The sequence below is a fragment of the Hypanus sabinus genome, chromosome 19, assembly GCF_030144855.1.
Source record: "Hypanus sabinus isolate sHypSab1 chromosome 19, sHypSab1.hap1, whole genome shotgun sequence".
NCBI classification, from domain to species: Eukaryota; Metazoa; Chordata; class Chondrichthyes; order Myliobatiformes; family Dasyatidae; genus Hypanus; species Hypanus sabinus.
This window is the reverse complement of record NC_082724.1, coordinates 64158054-64177865: the sequence shown is the minus strand read 5'-3', so window position 1 is coordinate 64177865 and position 19812 is coordinate 64158054. Positions and strand designations below refer to the sequence as shown.

At 41.3% G+C, this 19812-nt stretch overlaps 1 protein-coding gene across 1 annotated transcript in view; it reads right to left on the bottom strand.

Moving 5' to 3' along the window:
• dock3 (dedicator of cytokinesis 3) overlaps positions 1-19812 on the bottom strand; it is a 964109-nt gene that overhangs the window by 213500 nt on the left and 730797 nt on the right. Inside the window, exon 20 of the mRNA XM_059944552.1 lies at positions 18871-18954. Within this exon, the coding sequence (XP_059800535.1) occupies positions 18871-18954 (84 nt within the window). The remainder of the gene's footprint in view (positions 1-18870; positions 18955-19812) is intronic.

The window sequence follows — 19812 nt, the reverse complement described above, 5'->3', positions numbered from 1 at the left end:
GTGCTTAACAGATCTTTTCATGAAATTCTGCACACTTTTTTTTCCAAACATACCTTTGCTTACTGGGGGCCAAGAAGTTCTATTTTAACTTCATCAGTCAACAGGATGCATCAGATGCATTTGCAAACTTCTGATGCTGAATTTTGTGGTGAGGATGCAGGAGAGGTATTCTTCTGATGACTCTTCCATGAAGGTCATATTTGTGCAGATGTCGCTGCACAGCAGAACAGTGCACCCCCACTCCAGAGTCTGCTAAATCTTCCTGAAGGTCTTTTGTAGTCAAATGGGGATTTTGATTTGCCTTTCTAAGCAATCCTACAAGCAGTTCTCTTGGAAAGTTTACTTGGTCTTCCAGACCTCAACTTGACCTCCACCATTCCTGTTAACTGCCATTTCTTAATTACATTACGAACTGAGGAAACAGCTACCTGAAAATGCTTTGCTATCTTCTTATAGCCTTCTCCTGCTTTGTGGGCATCATTTATTTTAATTTTCAGAGTGCTAGGCAGCTGCTTAGAGGCACCCATGGCTGCTGATTGTTGGCACAAGGTTTGTGAAGTCAGGGTATTTATAAAGCTTTGAAATTTGCATCACCTGGCCTTTCCTAACAATGATTGTGAACAGGCCATAGCCCTAATAAGCTAATTAAGGTCTGAGACCTTGGCAAAAGTTATCTGAGAGCTCAAATCTCTTGAGGTACCCAAACTTTTGCATGGTGCTCCTTTCCTTTTTTTCCACTCTAAAATTGTGAAAAACAAAAATAATACACTAATCTTGCTTAAAATGTTGAAAAGAATGTTTCATCTTTAACTTTATGAATTTTGGAGATCAGTTCATCTTCCACTTGCTTAACTATTCACAGTAACAGAACTTTTGATCAGGGGTGCTCAAACTTTTGCATGCCACTGTATAAGACCATAAGACATAGCAGCAGAATGAGGCTATTTAGCCCATTTAGCTATTTAACCATTCCATCATGGTTGCTTTATTATCCCTCTCAACTGCATTTTCCTGCCTTCTTCCCAAAACCTTCGGCGCCTTTTGAACCTAGCAACCTCTGTTTTAAATATACCCAAATATTTGGCCTCCACAACGAACTGTAGTAATGAATTCCACAGATTGACTACCATCTGACGAAAGAAATTCTTCCAAATCTCTTTTCGAAATGGACATTCTGAGGTTGTGCCCTCTGATCCTAGATGTCCTCCTATAGGAAACATCCTTTCCACATCCATTCTTTCTAGGTATTTAAATATTTGATAGTTTTCAACAAGATCCCCCTCATTCTTCTAAACTGCAGCGAACTATTGAATGCACCTGATATGTTAACCTTTTCATTCTGTTAATCATTCTTGTGAATCATCTCTGGACTACTTCCAAAGCCAGCACATCTTTTCTTTTCACAGTTCTCTAAGAAAGTTACAAGAGGTCCAGGTACAATCTCTGGAAGCCATCTGATGGATGAAATGGCAACAGTGGCAGGTCTTCTTCCAAAATTAAATCAAGGGACATAGGCGACAGCAGAGCTTCACTTCCAGATGAGCTCAGTGCCTTCTATGCCCACGTTGACTGTTGATTCATGGAGGAACCATCACAAACTCTCCACATCCTTCAATGATCTTATGATTTCAGTTTCTGAGGCTGATGTATGAGCAGCCTTCAGGAAAAGCATCCAGCCCAGATGGGGTACCTAGCCAAGTACTATAGACCTGAGCTGATCAACCACTAGTGTTCACTGAGATGTTTAATCTCATGCTTTGGCAGTCTGAGGTACCCATCTGCTTGAAGCAGGCTTCAATCATAGCAGTGCCCAAGGAAATTGTGGAGACTTGCTGCAATGACTATTACATCCATAGTGATGAAGTGTTTTGAGGGGTTGCTGATGAAAGATATCAATTCCTGGCTGAGAAGCGAATTAGACCCACTTTAATTTGCCTTCTGGAACAACAGGTCCACAGCAGATACCATCTCATTGGCTCCTCACTCAACCCTGGAACATCTGGACAGCAAAAATGTAGACATCAGGAAGCTCTTTATCAATTAAAGCTCAGCATTCAATACCATCATCCCCTCAAATCTAATCAATAAGCCCCAAGATCTTGGCCTCAATACCTTCTTGTGCAGTTGGATCCTTGATTTTCTCACTTGCAGATCAGTCGAATTAGCAACAACATCTCCTTCATGATCTCTATCAGTGCAGATGCACCACAAAGCTATGCTTAACCCCTACTCTACTCGCTTTACATTTATGACCGTGTGGCTAACTACAGCTGCAATGCCATATTCAAGGTCATGATGAAGCAGCATCTGGGGGTTATTAAAAAGCAGCAGAGTGGTGCCATAACAACAATTAACACACACAAAATGCTGGAGGAACTCAGCAGGTGAGGCAGCATATAGGAAAAGAGTACAGTTGACGTTTCGGGAGAGTATATTGATTGGCTGCATCACAGCCTGGTCTCAAAACATCAATGCTCTTGAACAGAAAATCCTACAAAAAGTAGTGGATACGTCCATCACAGGTAAGCCCCTCCCCACCAATGAGCACATACATGCGGTAAGATGGCAGCGCGTGCGAATGCAGCGGCCTCTTGGGAGCCAAACAAAGGTGTTTTTTTCTTTGTAAAATTTGTTTTTTATGATCCAAAGACAATTCTACTCCAAGCACTTCAAGTACTGCAGAGCTACTCCATCAGTGAACTGCTCAATGACTGGAGTACCCGAACTAATGTCGCCAGTGGAGCCAGCCAAGGTGTCGAAAGGACTGGCCAGGATGTTGGAGAAGGAGCCACTGAGGTATCATAGGGGCCGGCTGGGAGTTGGAGAAGGAGCTGGTTGGGATATCGAGAAAGGAGACAGTTGGGATATTGGAGGAACCTACTGGGATCTCGGAGGAGCCAGTTTGTGTAAGGTGGAGCTGAAGTTGGTGTGTATAACCGTGGAAGACTGTCTTGGATATTTCACCTGTGTTCATTAGACTTTGGACAATGAAAATGTAAGTTGCCACAGGCCAGTTACCCTTGTCTGGCAGAAGGACAGATAACTTGGGAGCTGTGAAGCCTCGGTAATAGTGAGGACTAAGCATTGCCTCAGGCTTTGCTGCTGCTGCTGCTGTAGACCAGGTGAGAAGAGTTACAATGTGGCATCCACGCTCAGCTGGGGCCTGGCCTCTCCCATTGTTGCTGGCTTCCAGCGTTCGAACAGTGGAGTGATAGGTGCACATTTAAATGAATATGCTTCATTGCTTGCTACTTAGAATATTACTCACTATTTTGAATGCTATGCATCTCGGACCCAGAGGAAAGCAGCATCCATCATCAAGGATCCCCACCAACTTAGGACATGCTCTCTTCTCACTGCTGCCATCAGGAAGAAGGTGCAGGAACCTCAGGACTCACACCACCAGGTTCAGGAACAGCTACTACCCATCAACCATCAGGCACTTGAAGCAAACTTCCTTCAACTTCACTTGCACCCATCATTGAAATATTCCCATACCAATGGATTCACTTCCTTTCTTATTATACTTGCACAGTTTGTTGGCTTCTGCACTCTGGTTGAATGCCCTAGTTGGGTGGTTTTTCAATGATTCTGTTATAGTTATTATTCTATAGGTTTATTGAGTTTGCCACATGAAAATGAATCTCATGGTTGTATACCATGACATATAATAAATTTGATAATACAATTTATTTTGGACTTTGAAATGCAGTCTGACCAATGCCTTATAAAGCCTTAGCATTACAGTAATCTTATAATCCAGTAATCCTACAGTAATATTCTAGACCTCTTGAAATGAATGCCAACACTCATTTGGTGCACCACCGTGGCATAGTGGTTGGCACGATGCTATTACAGCTTGGGGCGTCAGAGTTTGAAGTTCCGGGGTTCTCTGTAAGCAGGTTTGTATGTTCCTTTGTGTGTGTGTGTTAGCTTCCTCAAGGTGCTCTGGTTTAATTCCGCAATCCAAAGATGTACTAGCTAGTAGGTAATTGGTCATTGTAAACTGTGCCATGCTTAGGCTAGGGATAAATTGGTGGGTTGTTCTGAGGCACAGATCAAATGGGTGGAAGGACCTATTCTGTACTTTATCTCTAAATAAATAAAAAAACCTCTCATTTTCACAATGGATGTCCAGTCCCTATACACGTCCATCCCCCATCAGGAGGGCCTTAAAGCTGTCTATTTCTTTCTGGACAACAGATTCAACTAGTTCCCTCCACTAATTCTCTCCTCCGTTTGGCAGAACAACCTTAACAATTTCTCCTTTGGCTTCTCCCACTTCTAACTACGGGCACTCACATGGGTCTAGGTATGCTTGCCTTTTCGTAGGCTACGTGGAACAGCCATGTCCCAAGCCTACAACGGCAGCACTCCCCAACCCTTCCTATGCTACTTCAACAACTGCATTGATGCTGCTTCCTGCACCCATACGAAACTCAAATACTTCATCAACTTTGCCTTCGACTTCCACCTTGCCCTCAAATTTTCTTGATCTATTTACAACACTTCCTTCCCCTTTCTTGATTATTCTATTTCTGGAGATAGTGTATTTTTATAGACCCCCAGACTCTCACAGCTGTCTGGACTATACCTCTCCCCACCCTGTCACTTGTAAAAATGCCATCCCTTTCTCTCGGTCCCTCCTGTGTCTGCCACATCTATTCTCGGAAACTTTTTATTCCAGAACTACTGTGATGTTCTTCTTCAAAGAAAGGGGCTTCCCTTCCTCTATCATCAATGCTGCCCTCACCCCCATCTCTTCCATTTCACATACATCTACCTTCACCCTATCTACCCACCTCCATGCCAGGAATAGGATTCCTCTTGTCCTCACCTACCACCCCACTAGCCTTCACACCCAGCACATAATTCTCTGTAACTTTTATCATCTCACCACCAAGCACATCTTACCCTGCTTTCACTTTCTGCTTTCGGCAGGGATCTCTCCATATGTGGCTCCCTTGACCACTCATCCTTCCCCACTGATCTCCCTCCTGGTATTTATCTTTACAAGCGGAACAAGTGCCACATTGCCCCTACAACTCTTCACTTATTACCATTCAGGGCTGCAAACAGAGAGGTAAGGTGATACTTTACCTGCGGGTCCATTGGGGTCAGATACTGTATCTGGTACTCCCAGTGTGGCCTCCCGTATATCAGTGAGACCTGACATAGATTAGGAGCCTGCCTCGCCAGGCATCTTTGCTCCATCTGCCACAAAAAGCAAGTTCTCCGGTGGCCACCCGTTTCCCAATCCCATTTCGAAGTGTCAGCCATTGTCTCCTCTACTGCCTTGATGATGCCACAATCAGGTTGGAGAAGCAATACCTTATATTCCATCTGAGTAGCCTCCAACCTGATGGCACGAACATCGATTTCTCGAACTCCCCCCTTCACCATTCCCCATTCCTATTTCTATTTCTCACCTGAACTCCTTATCAACCCACCACCTCCCCCTTGCCTTTCTTCTATGGTCTTCTGTCCTCTCCTATCACATTCCACCTTCTCCAGTCCTTTATTTCTTTCGCCAATCAACCTCACAGCTCTTTGTTTCACTTCCTCCCTTCTCCCAGTTTCTATCACCTACCACCTTGTATTTCTTCCTCCCCCTCCCTATCTTCTAACTCTGACTTCTTTTCTTTTCCAGTCCTGATAAATGGTCTCAGCCTGAAATGTCAACTGTTTAGTCTTTTCCATAGATGCTGCCTGGCATTTTGTGTGTGTTGCTTTGGATTTCTAGCATCTGCAGATTTTCTCATGTTTGAAATACATACTTGATACTTTTATTCCTTCTACTAAAGTGCATAACCAAACACTCCCTATGCTATATTCCATTTGCCACTTCTTTGCTTATTCTCACAATCTGTCTGAGTCCTTCTGCAGATTCCCTGCTTCCTGAACACTACCTGCCCCTCCACCCATCTTCATCTTGTCTGCAAACATGGCTACAAAGCCAGAAATTCTGTCATCCAAATCATTGACATATAACGTGAAAAGAAGAGTTCCCAACACCAGTCTCTGTGGAACACCTGTCGCCACCAGCCAACCAGAAAAGGCCCCCTTTATTTCCAGTCTTTGCCTCTTGCCAGTCAGCCAATATTGTATCTATGCAAGTATCTTTCCTATAATCCCTTAGCTTCTTATCTTGTTAAGCAGCTTCATATGCAGCACCTTGTCAAAGGCCTTCTGAAAATCCAAGTAAGTAATATCCACCGATTCTCCTTTGTCTATCCTGCTTACTTCCCTTTAAGGAAACCATGCTGATTTTGGGCCTATTTTATCATGTGCCTCCAAATACCCTGAAACCTCATCCATCATAATGGACTCCAACATTTTCCTAACCAATGAAGTCAAGCTAACTGGTCTATCATTTCCATTCTTTAGCTTCCCTCCCTCCGTAAAAAGTAGAGTGACATTTGCAATTTTCCAATCCTCCAGAACCATTCCAGGATCCAGTGAGTCTTGAAAGATCACTAATAATACCCCCACAATCTCTTCAGCTACGTTCTTCAGAAACCTTGGGTGTAGTCCATCTTACCCAGGTGATTTATCTCTACCTTCAGACCTTTCAGCTCCCCAAGCACCTTTTCCTTAGTAATAGCAATTACACTCACTTCAACACCCTGACACTTTCGAATTTCTGGCATACTACTAGAGTGTTCCACAGATGCAAAATACTTAATATGCTCATCTGGCATTTCTTTGTCCCCCACTACCTCTTTGGTGACATTTTCCAGCACTGTGATATCCACTCTTGCCTCTTGTATTTATCTGAATAAATCTTTACATATCTGAAAAAACTTTGTATCCTCTTTTATATTATTGGCTAATTTGGCTAATTTCATCTTTTCTCTCCATATGGCTTTTTAGTTGTCTTCTGTTGGCTATTAAAATCTTCCCATTTCTTTTTTGTTAAATTGTATGCCCTCTCTTTTGCTTTCATGCTATTTGACTTCCCTTATCAGCCATGGTTTCATCATTAGAGTATTTCTTCACTTTTGGGATATACTATCCTCTGTGATCTGAGTTGCTCCCAGAAAGTCTAGCTTTTGCTGTTCTGCCATCATCCCTGCTAGTGTCCCCTTCCAATCAACTTTGGCCAACTTCTCTCTCATGCCTCTGTAATTTATTTTACCCCACTATAATACTGATACATCTGACTTTAGGTTCTCCCTCTCAAACTGCAGGGTCTTTTATCATATTCTCGCTAATCAAATATGGTTCATTACACAGCACCCAATCTAAAATGGACTTTTCCCTAGTGGGCTTAAGAATAAGCTGCTCTAGAAAGCGATCTCATAGGCACTCTACAAACTCCCTCTCTTAGGATCCAGCACCAACCTGATTTTCCCCAATCTACCCACATATTGAATTACTCTGTGCTCCTGTTTTCATGCCTTTTGTATCTCCTGTTGTAATTTATATCTCACATCCTGGCTACTGTTTGGAGGCCTGTATATCACTTCCATTAGGTCTTTTTACCCTTGCAGTGGATTCTGCAATCTTGAAGTACTCTTTCACCTCTAAGGATTTGATTTAATTATTTTCCAACCGATACCCCACCCCTTTAGCTACCTGCCTGATGCAATATGTATCCTTGGATGTTAAGCTCCCAACTATGATCTTTTTTTAAGCCACAACTCAGTGATGCCCAACATCATAGCTGCCAATCTCTAATTGCACTACAAGATCATCTACCTAATACTGTATACTGCATTAGAATATAACATCTTCAGTCCTATATTCATCGTTCTTTTCGATTTTGCCCTCATGTTACACTTCAGCTCACCCCAGTAAGCTCAACTCATCCCACTGATGGCATTACCATCCCTCAGAATCTGACCTTGTATGCTATCCAGCCCCACAGCTTTTTGTGGCTTTATCCTAGCTAGGGGTCTCTCACCTTGGCTGTGGCCAGACAGGGTGCCTTCTGCTCGGGGGAGAGGGGACCAATTATTCATTGTGTCAAATTATACATAGAAGGCACTCAGCCTATCAGGAAGGGCAGTGTCACTGTCATTGATGCACAGGGTAATTTATAATATGTTATGGTTTGTATAACTTGCCACATGTTCTGCATGCCCCTAGTGAAACAAAGGTGGCTATGAATTTTTCTGTGAGTACTCTTGCTTTGCCTTCCTGATGGTATGGGATAGTGCAACTCTTGCTGACCTTAGAGTTGTCTTATCCCCTAATATGGAGGCAGCATCCTGATCCCAAAGCTGTGCATGGATCTCTGCAGTCAGCTATGGTTTATGAGTTGTCCCGTCAGTGTAGAGTTTAATCACGGTAGCATCCTCAAAGCATTTTCTTATGTAGCTAGTCACATGAATGTTACCATGATTAAATACTACACCATGTATAATCCCACATATTCATCAATGTTGATGTGATAATTGTAGGTAGCCACCTCCATGAATATGCTCCAGTCACTGCTTTTGAAACAGTCCTGCAGCACTGAGATAGCAACTTCTGACCAGAACCTGATCGCCTTGTAAACTGGTTTCACTCATTTAATCATGGTCTGTACGCAGGGATTAGCAAAACGGACATGTGCTCTGAGAAACCGAGAGCAGCCTTGTAGGCTTCACAAACTTTGGCATAGACCAGATCTAATATATATATATATATAATATATTATATAATATAATATATAATATATATATAATATATCTAATATATTCTGTCCTGTAGTTGTGAAGTTGGCATGGTGGTTGAACATTATTAGGACTGTTTTTAAGTTGACATGATTAAAATCATCAGCAATAATAAAGAAACCATCAGGGTGAGTGGCTTGGAGGTTACAGATGGTGTCAATGAGCAAATACAACATTGTAGAATATTGCAATATGTTGTGATGAGTAATACAACGTCACAAAAGACCCCTTGGTCCAACTCATCTGTGCTGACCAAGATGCCCATTTAAGGTAGTCTTAGTAGCCTATGTTGACTCATATTTCTCTAAAACTTTCCTATCCAAGTTTCCTTTAGATGTTGTTACTGTACTGACCCTAACCACTTCCTCTGGCAGCTCATTCCAGATAGCACCACCTGAGGCTGCTGGTCCTACGGTCTTGGAACTGTCATGCAGTGAAGACTATGTGTACACTGTTACTAGGGAACAGCTTGGAATACCAAGAACCTGGTGGAAAAGATAAGATGTTCTAGAAAGTTTGTGAACCATGTAGAATTTTCTTTTTCTGCATAAATATTACCTAAAATGTGACCAGAACTTCACACATCCTAAAACTAGACAGAGAAGCCAATTAAATAAATAACAGAAACATTTTACCTGCTCACTTATTCGTTGAGAAAATAATTCAATATTACATACAAGTATGTGAACCACTAGGGTAGTGCTTTCTATAAAAGCTATTTGAAGTCAGCTGTTCCAATCAACCAGATGAGATTGGTAGTGTGCATTGTAGAAGTGCACCACCCTATAAAAAAGATGCACAAAGCCAGCTTACTGGCAGAGCCTGCTCTTCTCAAAAAAGGTTTGTTTATGTGCATGATACCCCAATCAAAAATCTTTCAGAGAACCTTAGAAGAAGAACTGTAGAGGTGCATGAAGGTGGAAAAGGCTACAAAAGCATTTCTAAAGACTTGAATGATCATCAGTCCACAGTAAGAGAAATTGTCTACAAATACAGGAAACTCAGTACTAGTGCTACTCTCCCTAAGAGTGGGCATTGTGCAAAGATCACACCAAGAGCACAGCGTACAATGTTGAGAGAGGTGAAAAAGAACCCAAAGGTAACAGCAAAAGATCTGCAGAAATCTCTAGAACTTGCTGCAGTCCTTATTCATGTGTTCACTTTAAGAAAATCACTAAAAAAGAATGGTGTTCATGGAAGGACAGCATGGAGGAAACCACTGCTCTCAAACACATCTCAAGTTTGCAAAAGACCACCTGAATGTTTTACAATACTTCTGGGACAATGTTCTGTGGAACTTTTTGGCAGAAATGCACATTACTATGTTTGGGGGAAAAAGGGCTCTGCAGACTAACACCAAAACCTCATCCAACTGTGAAGCATGGTGGAAGGAGCATAATGGCTTGGAGCTGCTCTGCTGCCTCAGGGCCTGGACAGCTTGGAATTGTTGAATTCAAAGTTTTATCAAGACAGTTTACAGGAGAACGTTAGGTTAGCAGTCTGTCAGCTGAAGCTTAATAGAAGTTGGATAATGCACCAAGACAATGATCTGAAAGACAAGAATAAATCAACATCAGCATGGTTTAAAAAGATGACTCATGTATTAGAATGGCTGAGTCAAGGGCCTGACCTTAATCTTATTGAAATGTTCTGGAAAGACCTGAAGGAAGCAGGTCATGCAAAGAAACCCACCAATATCCCAGAGCTGAAGCAGTTTTGTAAGGAAGAATAGCCCAAAGTTCCTCCAAGCCAATGTGCAGGACTGGAAATGCTTGGTTGAAGTTATTGCTGTACAAGGGGTCACACCATTTACTCAATGTAAAAGTTCACATACTTTTTCCAACAAATACATATAATATTGGATCGTTTTCTCAATAAATAAATGAACAAATATAATGTTTTGTGTTATTTAATTTGATTCTCTTTATTTAGTTTTATGACTTACATGACGAGCTGATCACATTTTAGGCCATATTTATGCAGAAATAGAGAAAACTCTACAGGTTCACAAACTTCCTAGCACCACTGTATATCATTAACTTACTTGATTGATTCTACAGTACATCACGTGACCAATACCCAATCTCCATTATGTGGAAAATAACTTTATCAAGCATGAATTCTTGTTTCTATAGCTGCATCTGAAGAGTTCATCAATGCAAGCTTGATGGCATCATTTTCTAATCTCACTGGTCATACTCTCTGTAAAGATGCTCATGCTTGGGATGATCCATATCTCTTGATCAACTCTTAAGACTATTGATTAGGGCTGCCTTTTGTTATATAACAAAGTAACAACAACAAATATGCTCATCAATTTGCAGGCAACACAATAAATAATTATTACCTCCCCTACATTTATCTCTTGGTGTGCAGGTCACTACAAGGTGGAACTTGATTACTTTCTTCAGCCAAATGATAACAGTGTCACCAACTTCTCTCCATTTGTTGTAATATGAATGGTTACTTGTTTGTTTCATGATGCATTACTGGAGTTACAGAATGTCAACATCTTGTGAAAGGTCTTAGGAAAAGTCTTAACCATTGCCTTGTCCTTTATCAGGCTACCATAAGCTGCAATTGATAACATCTAATTCTGCCCCTCCAACTGTGTCAAGATCCTAAGGTTTATTCATTATGGACTGTGCCTTTAAAAAGAGAGAGTCTGTGTACACTGATTCAGAGAAACAGCACTGAGCAGCTCATGAATTGCTATGGTGATGTTCAGCATGCTTGGGATATATACAAGGTCAGCTGGCTTTTCAGACAGATACACAGAAGAAATAGACACTGTATGAGCTTTGAGTGCCCGTGGAAGGGTGGGTTTTGCTCATAATGTGGTAAAGGGGTGACCGGTGGAAGGCTATTGGTGTGTTTAACCCCTGCCTGGGTTTATAGCTTTACCGTGTGAAGACGGTACCTTTTTGTGTGGTCACAGTCGGTGACTTTAACAGGACTTCAGAGGACAACAAGGGAAGAATCGACGGCATGGGCTTACATGGAAGACAAATCACCTCTCTGTCTCTCTCCCCCCCTCAATTCTATTCGACTCAATATCACAAACTGAACTGACTTCATTCCTATGCCAGCGTAAGACTGTATCATTTACCACCCAAGCATGAAGAAGTTTGGGGTTTTATTATTTACACACTTATATATGCCTAAACTCCGCTAACCTGTTTGATTAATCTGGTTTTATATTACTATATTACGTAGATACTAATAGTGCTTTGTTAGTAGCAAAACCAGACTCCAGGTGTGTTCCATTTTTGCTGGTTCTTTTTACCCGTTATGGGGTACATAACACAACCTATCCTGTCATTCACTATATCATCAATAGCATCATTTTCTTCTTGTGCCATTTTCCAAAAGCCCTCAATTCCCACATCTTTCAGAGAATTATCTACTCTCCCTTTTAAGTATCTCAAATGATCTAGTTGCCACAAATGTCCGGAGTTGAGAAGTCCAGAGATTCACCACCATCGGTGAGATAAAGTTCATACATACTTCCATTTCCTTCACCCAGAGTGTTTGAAATCTAGAACTCATTTCACAAAGCAAGAGTGCAGTACGAGGGACATCAGCAACTGCTGTGTACTCTGCTTCCAGAGACATGGCTCACCCCAGCACTCTGGACACAGTGCTCCAGCCCAAAGGCTTCATTCTCTAACACATGGACCAGATGGCAGCATCAGGTAAAGGCAAAAGTAGTCACATTTGCTTCATGATTAACTCATCATGGTGCACAGACATTACAGTTTTGTCTCAGTCCTGCTCTTCCAACCTGGAACATCTGGCAGTGCAGTTCTATCTATCAAGGGACTTCTCCATTGTCATCCTGGTAGTGGTGTACATTCCACTGCTGGCTAACCTCAGGCTAGCACTGGAGGAGCTGAACACTGAGATCAGCAGTCATAAGACAGCACACCTCAATGTCTACTCGATCATCATGTGGAGCTTTAAACAGGATTGCTTGAAGTCCTGTTTAGGGTGCTATAGTAGTGTGGCAGTTAGGGGTGCCAGAGTTCCCAGTTCAATTCCGATGTCCTTTGTTAGCAAGTCTGTACGTACCTTCCTGTGTGTACACCTGTGTTTCATTAGGGTACTCTGGTTTCTTCCCACTGTTTAAACATGTACTTGTTAGTAGGTTAATAGGTCATTGTAAATTATCCTGTGATTAGGCTAGAGTTAAAATCAATGGGTTACTGAGTGATGCAGTTAGGTGGGCTGGAAGGACCTGTTTCACACTGTATCTCTAAGCAAACAAGTCTCTGGCAAACTACTACCAACACGTCACCTGCAGAACATGTGGAACCAAAACACTTGATAACTATTACATCTACATCCCGAATGCCAACTGTGCCATCCTGCGTCTGCACTTTGTCAAATCAATCGCCTGGCTGCACAGGTAGTGGCTGAGAACCGAAAAAGGATGGTCAAGGGAGGTGCAACAGTGTATACAGGATTGCTTTGAATTCATGGACAACATTCATGGATGCATTTTGGGATGAGAATGAACTTGCCAAAGCCATCTCTGACTACATCAAGACCGATATGAATGAACTTGCACCTTCAAGAACATACTGAGTTTTCCTGACCCAAAAGCCCTGGATGAATCAGGAGATTCAGAGTCTGCTGAGGGCTAAAGTGGTGACATTTGGGACCGGTGATCCAGGCTCCTACAAGAAGTCCAGGCATGAGCTACAGAAGGTCATCGTGAGAGTGAAAAGGCAATTCCATGTGAAGTTACAGACATAATCAGATGCACGTCAGCCGTGGTAAGGTTTGCATGCTGTTACTTCCTATAAGGCAAAACCTAAAAACTTAAATGGCAATGATGCTTCACTCCCCAATGAGCTCAACACTTGTGCACACTTTGAAAGGGAGAATAACAGCACATCTGTGCAAGTTGCCCAGAATCTGGCGACCATGTGGCTCTGTCCTGGAAGCCGACATAAGAACATTCTTCAAGAGGGTTAACCTTCACAAGGCATCAGGCCCTGACAGTACTGAAAATCTCTGATGACAATTTGGCTGGAGTGAGGACATCTTCAACCTCTCACTACTCCTCTACAGTGCTAAGAATCCTGCCATTAAGATTTAAGATTCAAGATCAAGATTGCTTGATGTCATTTCCAGTACACAAGTGTAAATGAGAAAAATTGTTAATTGCTACTCAGATCTGATACGGCACAATAAAAACACACAGAAAAAGAACATAATAACAAAACAACACAATAAGTATAAATACATAATATAGCTTACATATGTAGGCTGTATATGCATAAAGTGATGCTAGGCACAAGAATGTCTTTACAGAAGGTGACTGCAGGAAATTATAAAGTAGTGTGGTTGGGAATATGGAGGAGTATGTTAGTAGGTGAAGGTGTTAATGAGCCTTACTGCTTAGGAAAATAAACTGTTTTTGAGTTTGCTGGTCCAGGCCTCCTCCCTGTGGAGTGGGACAAACAGTCCACGAGCAGGGTGGTTGGAATCCTTCATGATGTTACTGGTGTGGATGACCTTGTAATCTGCCTTAAAGTTTCACCTTCCAAAGTGTATTGCATCACACTTTTCCCAGACTGAACTCCATCTGCCACTTCTCAGCCCAGCTCTGCATCCCTTTGTAACCTATGACAACCTTCTACACCATCCACAACACCACTAATCTTTTTGTTATCTGCAAACTTAATAACTCATCCTTCCACTTCCTCATCCAAGTTATGTATAAAAATCAGAAAGAGAATTAATTCAGAAGCATGAATGGGTTTGCTGATGTCCACATGCAATTCATACTAGCCTGGCCTGTCTAAACTGATCATAAACAAAATGGCTCTTGCAATCTCATGCATCATAACTGAGAAATATTTGTTGGTAGCATTTAGCATGTAAGTTAAATGTTTCAGGTATATGATCATTTATGCATGTGGCAACCCAACAAAGCAACAATGTAGCAGTGCTCTGTGCAGTAATCATACCCAGAGAGTACACAGCCCAACTTTATACTTGGGAAACTACTATCATTAAAATTGCTGGTTTCAACTCAAAGGTGCCCTGCAGTACTTACAGTGACCTGAGATGAAATTTAGATTGGTCGCAGATATGAGTGGAGAAATGACAGATGGATCTTAACCTAGCCAAATGTAAAGTATTGCACCTTGGTAGGTCAAGTGTAAAGATACAGCACATTGTTATGGGTGAGACCATTAACAACGTTGATGAGGAGTGGGATCTTGGAGTCCAAGTTCATAGCTCCCTCAAAATAGCTACACAGATTGATAGGGTGGTTAAGAAGGCATATTAGTCAATGCCTTTATTAGTCAAGGCACTGAATTCAAAAGTTAGGAATTTAAGTTACAGCTTTATAAAACTCTAGTTAGGCTACATCTGGAGTATTGCATACAGTTGTGGTTGCCCCATTTTAGGAAAGATATCGAGGCTTTGGAGAGGTGCAGAAGAGAATTACCAGCATGCTGCCTGGATTAGAAGGTATATGATATAATGAGAGCTAGGACAAACTTGGATTGTTTTCTCTGGAGCAGAAGTTGAGGGGGGATCTGCTAGAGGTTTTTAAGAGAGGCATAGATAGAGTAAACAAATAGCATCTTTTTTTTCCCCTCAGGGTTGAAATGTGCAATACCAGAGGGCATGCACCTAAGGTGAGAGGGGGTAATTTCAAAGGAGATGTGAGGGGCAAGTTGTTCTTGTTGTTGGTTTGTTTGTTTTTTTTACATAGGGAGTGGTGGGTACCTGGAATGCACTGCCTGGGTTCGTGGTAGAGGTAGATACATTAAGGACTTTTAAGAGATGTTTAGATAGGTATACGAATGTGAAAAACATGGAAGAAAATGGACGTTATGTAGGCAGAAGAGATTAATATAGTTGTTCATTTAATTACTAATTTAATTTGACAGAACATTGGATCAAAGAGCCTGTACTTGAGCCGTATTAGTCTATGTTCTATCTTCAAGTTAAATTGGGTTGAACAATAATTGCTACCCTTGGAATTAAAATAATTTTTTGCTAATTTCTCTTCAACAACCATAAATCCTAACTATATAAATTTGATTACATCAACTAGCTTTTGTTTTGCTTTAGGTGAGTCTTCTGACAATGCAGCCTTATCAGAATTCGGAAAATTTTGACTTTCATTGTCATTATTCCATCCTAACTGCATGGATGCAAGGAATGCTTTGCAATATTAGGTCTATTACTAACTTGAAACATCTTCAGTAGGACTGGGTCTACAGCTTGGTAAAAATTTTGGTCTTTGCTAATTCCGCATATCAATCCGTGATGTGGACAAAAGATAATGCTCTTTGTCAATAGGTGCATCTAGATTGAGTTTACAATACCAAAGAAGAAACAGTTTTGTACAAATGGGTCATCTGAAGCAGAGTTGACCTTCAGTGTCTGACCTTAACTTGTATTTCACATTGTTCAGATTTTGCAGCTTTTTACTTCACCTGTTACCTGAGGGAATAGAGTATGTGTCTGGCCAGCAATAGACGGGTTCAATGTCTTTGCATCAAGCAAAACCACATGCGAGTCATTAAAACAAATCTGCATATAAATTCCAGTCCTGATTAAGGGTCTTGGTCTGAAATGTCAATAGTTTACTCTTTTCCATAGACGCTGCCAGGCCTGCTGAGTTCCTCTAGCATTTTGTGTGTGTTACTTGGATTTCCCGCATCTGCAGATTTTCTCGTTTGTGATCCCTGCGTGTCTCAGAGCTATGTCAATGGTCATTATCAACGCATGATCATTGACCAAAATGGCGATATTAAAATTGTTGCAGTTTGCCACTTGGCTGTCAGTGATGATGCACAAGTGCTCATCACGTACACATCATGATAATTGAAGGGCCCCTCCAAGACAATATGCTCAGATAACGATGGGGGCATTTTCCATGGTTTAGGGTCAAAATCACCATGTTCATTCCCGTGAACAAGTCTCAATGACGAAGATGAAGGTAACACCCTCACTGTGTCTATAGCTCTCTGGACTCTGCTCTGAGCAAGACTCCAACACATTCCTTGGTGAGTGCTTGATTTCAAATCAATCCTGCATATTTCGATAAGATTAGCTCTGGTATAGTTAATAAATAGGTAATTGAAGCTGCACATTAATCTGTCCCTCAACCTTCAGCCCAGAAACGTGCAAATGTCATGCTAGTTCTCTTTAGTTTAGAATGTACTGTATTACCAAATGCTTCTTTTTGCATTTGATTACATCTACTGAATGGCGCTTAGTCAAAATGAGTTTTCAGTATTCAAACAAATTAAATGGGACTAGACTGCATAGTGCTCATAAGTTAGCTAATGTCACATAAGAGCCTTATAAACACTTCCATTAAAACAATGCTTACTTCTATTCAGGAATCATAGCATTCTCTTCTTCAGAATTTCACTCATTAATTGTACCATCCAATTATTCAAAATGAATACCAAACACATGCTGTATTCTGTCATGCCATGTTACCTGATGCACTCCATTTGTGCAATTTCTGTCATGCTGTTTTCAGCTCCCTTTACATATAAAACTTGTTATTTTTCTATTCAGCATTACATTCTTCATTGATGCTGAACATGCTTCCCCGAGAGTGAAGTTCATTGCAAAATTCGATTTATTTGGAGTTTCACTGTGGAATAGGTTCTGGCTCTTTGAGCCACATCGCCAGCAACCAACTGATCACGGGAAAATTTATAATGACCAATTAACCTGCTAACTGGTATATCTTTGGACAGTGGGAGGAAAATGGAGCACCCAGAGGAAACTCATGCATTCACAGGGAGCATATTTCAGAATCATTATAGAGGATGCTGGAATTGACCTCTGACCCCCGAGCTGTAATAGTATCATGCTAACTGGAAGACAAAAACAAACTGTGAATATAGCCAGGATTCATTTTGTTTATTTGGGACACTACTCTGCTTAATTGGGGTGGGAGACTCTTACCAAATACTTTCTAACTAGTGTTAGTCGCATGCATGTATTCTGTGCTTAAAGCAAACAGTTTTTAAATAGCACCATTTGTTTGTGTTTGTGTTCAAAAAGCCATGACTTCTGTCACTGATAGTTGCCAAGCAATAAGCAGTAAGACAATTAGAAATGTTTTGCTCACTGCAATTTCAAGCATTCAGACTTGGAGATGCCAGAAATACCTGGGAGAGAAAATGAAATGATTACTTCAACAAGTTAGAAACTGAAGAATTTGATGGCATCATCAATCATCTTCATTTTCATTGTAACATTCAAGATTTTGAGGATGCATTTGTTGAAAGCACTGTTTGAAAGTAATGCATTACCCGCACAACGCTAATTTTGTTCATTCAGTCAATCAAAAGTACACGGCAGCATACACGGGATTAATTCCTCTGTCAATAACTATTAGGAACTAGGTCCTGCTGAGAGTCTCAGCCTGAAATATCGACAGTACTCTTTTCCATAGATGCTGCCTGGCCTGCTGAGTTCCTCCAGCATTTTGTGTGTATTGCTTGGATTTCGAGCAGCTGCAAATTTTCTCTTGATTATAATACTGTTGTAGTTTCTGTAGTCTTCTAGCTTATTCTATATTCCAGTTAAATATATAACTTGTTAAATGGTAGTTTGTCTTTTTTTTAATATACCTTTTTAAATATTTCATTGAAACTGGCTAATTGAGGCAGTCGCTTAATTGGGCCAAAATGTATTGGTCCTGATATCTCAATTAACTGGAATCCACTGTATGTAAAACTCACTATGCTGATTTAGCTAATATCATGGATCCCGGCTGCAAATGATTTCAGCACGCTTTGTCTTAAAAGAAAGCTAATTAAAACTATTCTTAATTTCAATCCAACAAGCCTGCTGTAAGGTGAAGGCCAGTTGCTCCATCATGTACTTCTCCAGTCGAAAAGCCTCCTTGCGTCCATCAGTTTACGCTATGGAAATGAGTTACTTGGGTGCCTGGAAATGCAGCAAGACTCACAACCCTTGAGAAGCAGGGTTGAAAATTCAGAGTGAAACAAAATAGTAATCTTAATTTGCCTGACAATCTGGCAAATGCTTGTCTGCTATTCCATAAAAGTGAGCTGAAACTGCTGACAATTGAGGTTTTTACAGCACACTGCAGCATTAGAGGTTTCAATTGCTAACAATATTTCCAAAGAGCATTGCTTCTTACAGACTTTACCTTAGACAACAGCTAGGAACTGCCATTGTTACTTACCAAGGACTGAAATACCAGCAAGCCGTATTTCTCTGTGTTGTCATCCAAAATTGTAAACAGTGTATCTAAAATGTCCTGTAAAAACTGGGAAAGAAAAACAATTGTTACCATGGAGAGACTCCTCAGTATCACTGACCAAGTCTAAGACTATGTACTGAAACCTCTCAGAAAGAGATGATCATTAAGAAAGAAAGAAATCCCCTTTAGGTTCAGTAACTACTGGTTTGGACTGACTCTATAAAGCTTTGGTTCCTATGGCTGTAATAGTTGGGGGACGGGGAGGGGGGAATGTGTTGAGTATGGGTAGTAGGGTTAAGCTCCCACTACCTATTGAATGCCCCCAGTGGCATGTGCTTCAAATACCCTCTGACAACCAAGTTTAGCTCCTGGCCTTCACGTGGGCTTAGTTACTAAGCCCCGTGGAACTGTTCCTACATAGAGAAGGGCAAAGGCAGGTTGCTGGCACCTTAAAACTTGTTGCTTCAGGTAGATGGGGCTCGTCAGCTGTTGCTGGTAGATCATCTAGAAGGCAAATGTTGATCTCAAAACTCCACACCCTTGCAGCTATACACATTTATGGGGAAGGCTTCGGGAGTAAACCCTGAGGAAAATTCTGGAGCTGGATTCCTTAAGGCAGTCCTACGCTGAGTTCAACTCTGACCAGCAACTCTTGAAACACTGCTGGTGCCGAATTGTATCGGTCTTTGATGTTCCTTTGGAAAGAGAGGAGAGGCCTGCTGTACGTGCACCAGCTTGCTCTCCATATCTTATTGCCCTGGCTTGTGTATTGACTTTGATGCCCACAGCTAGGACAGAACATCCAGAGTCAATCCCAACCAACAGAGGACCTGACACAGGAAGCATTACCCAGTCAACAGCAATCTGAGAAATGATAACAGAGTGCAAAGTATCACCTATCAACAGTGTTGTTAGTCGCCGTCT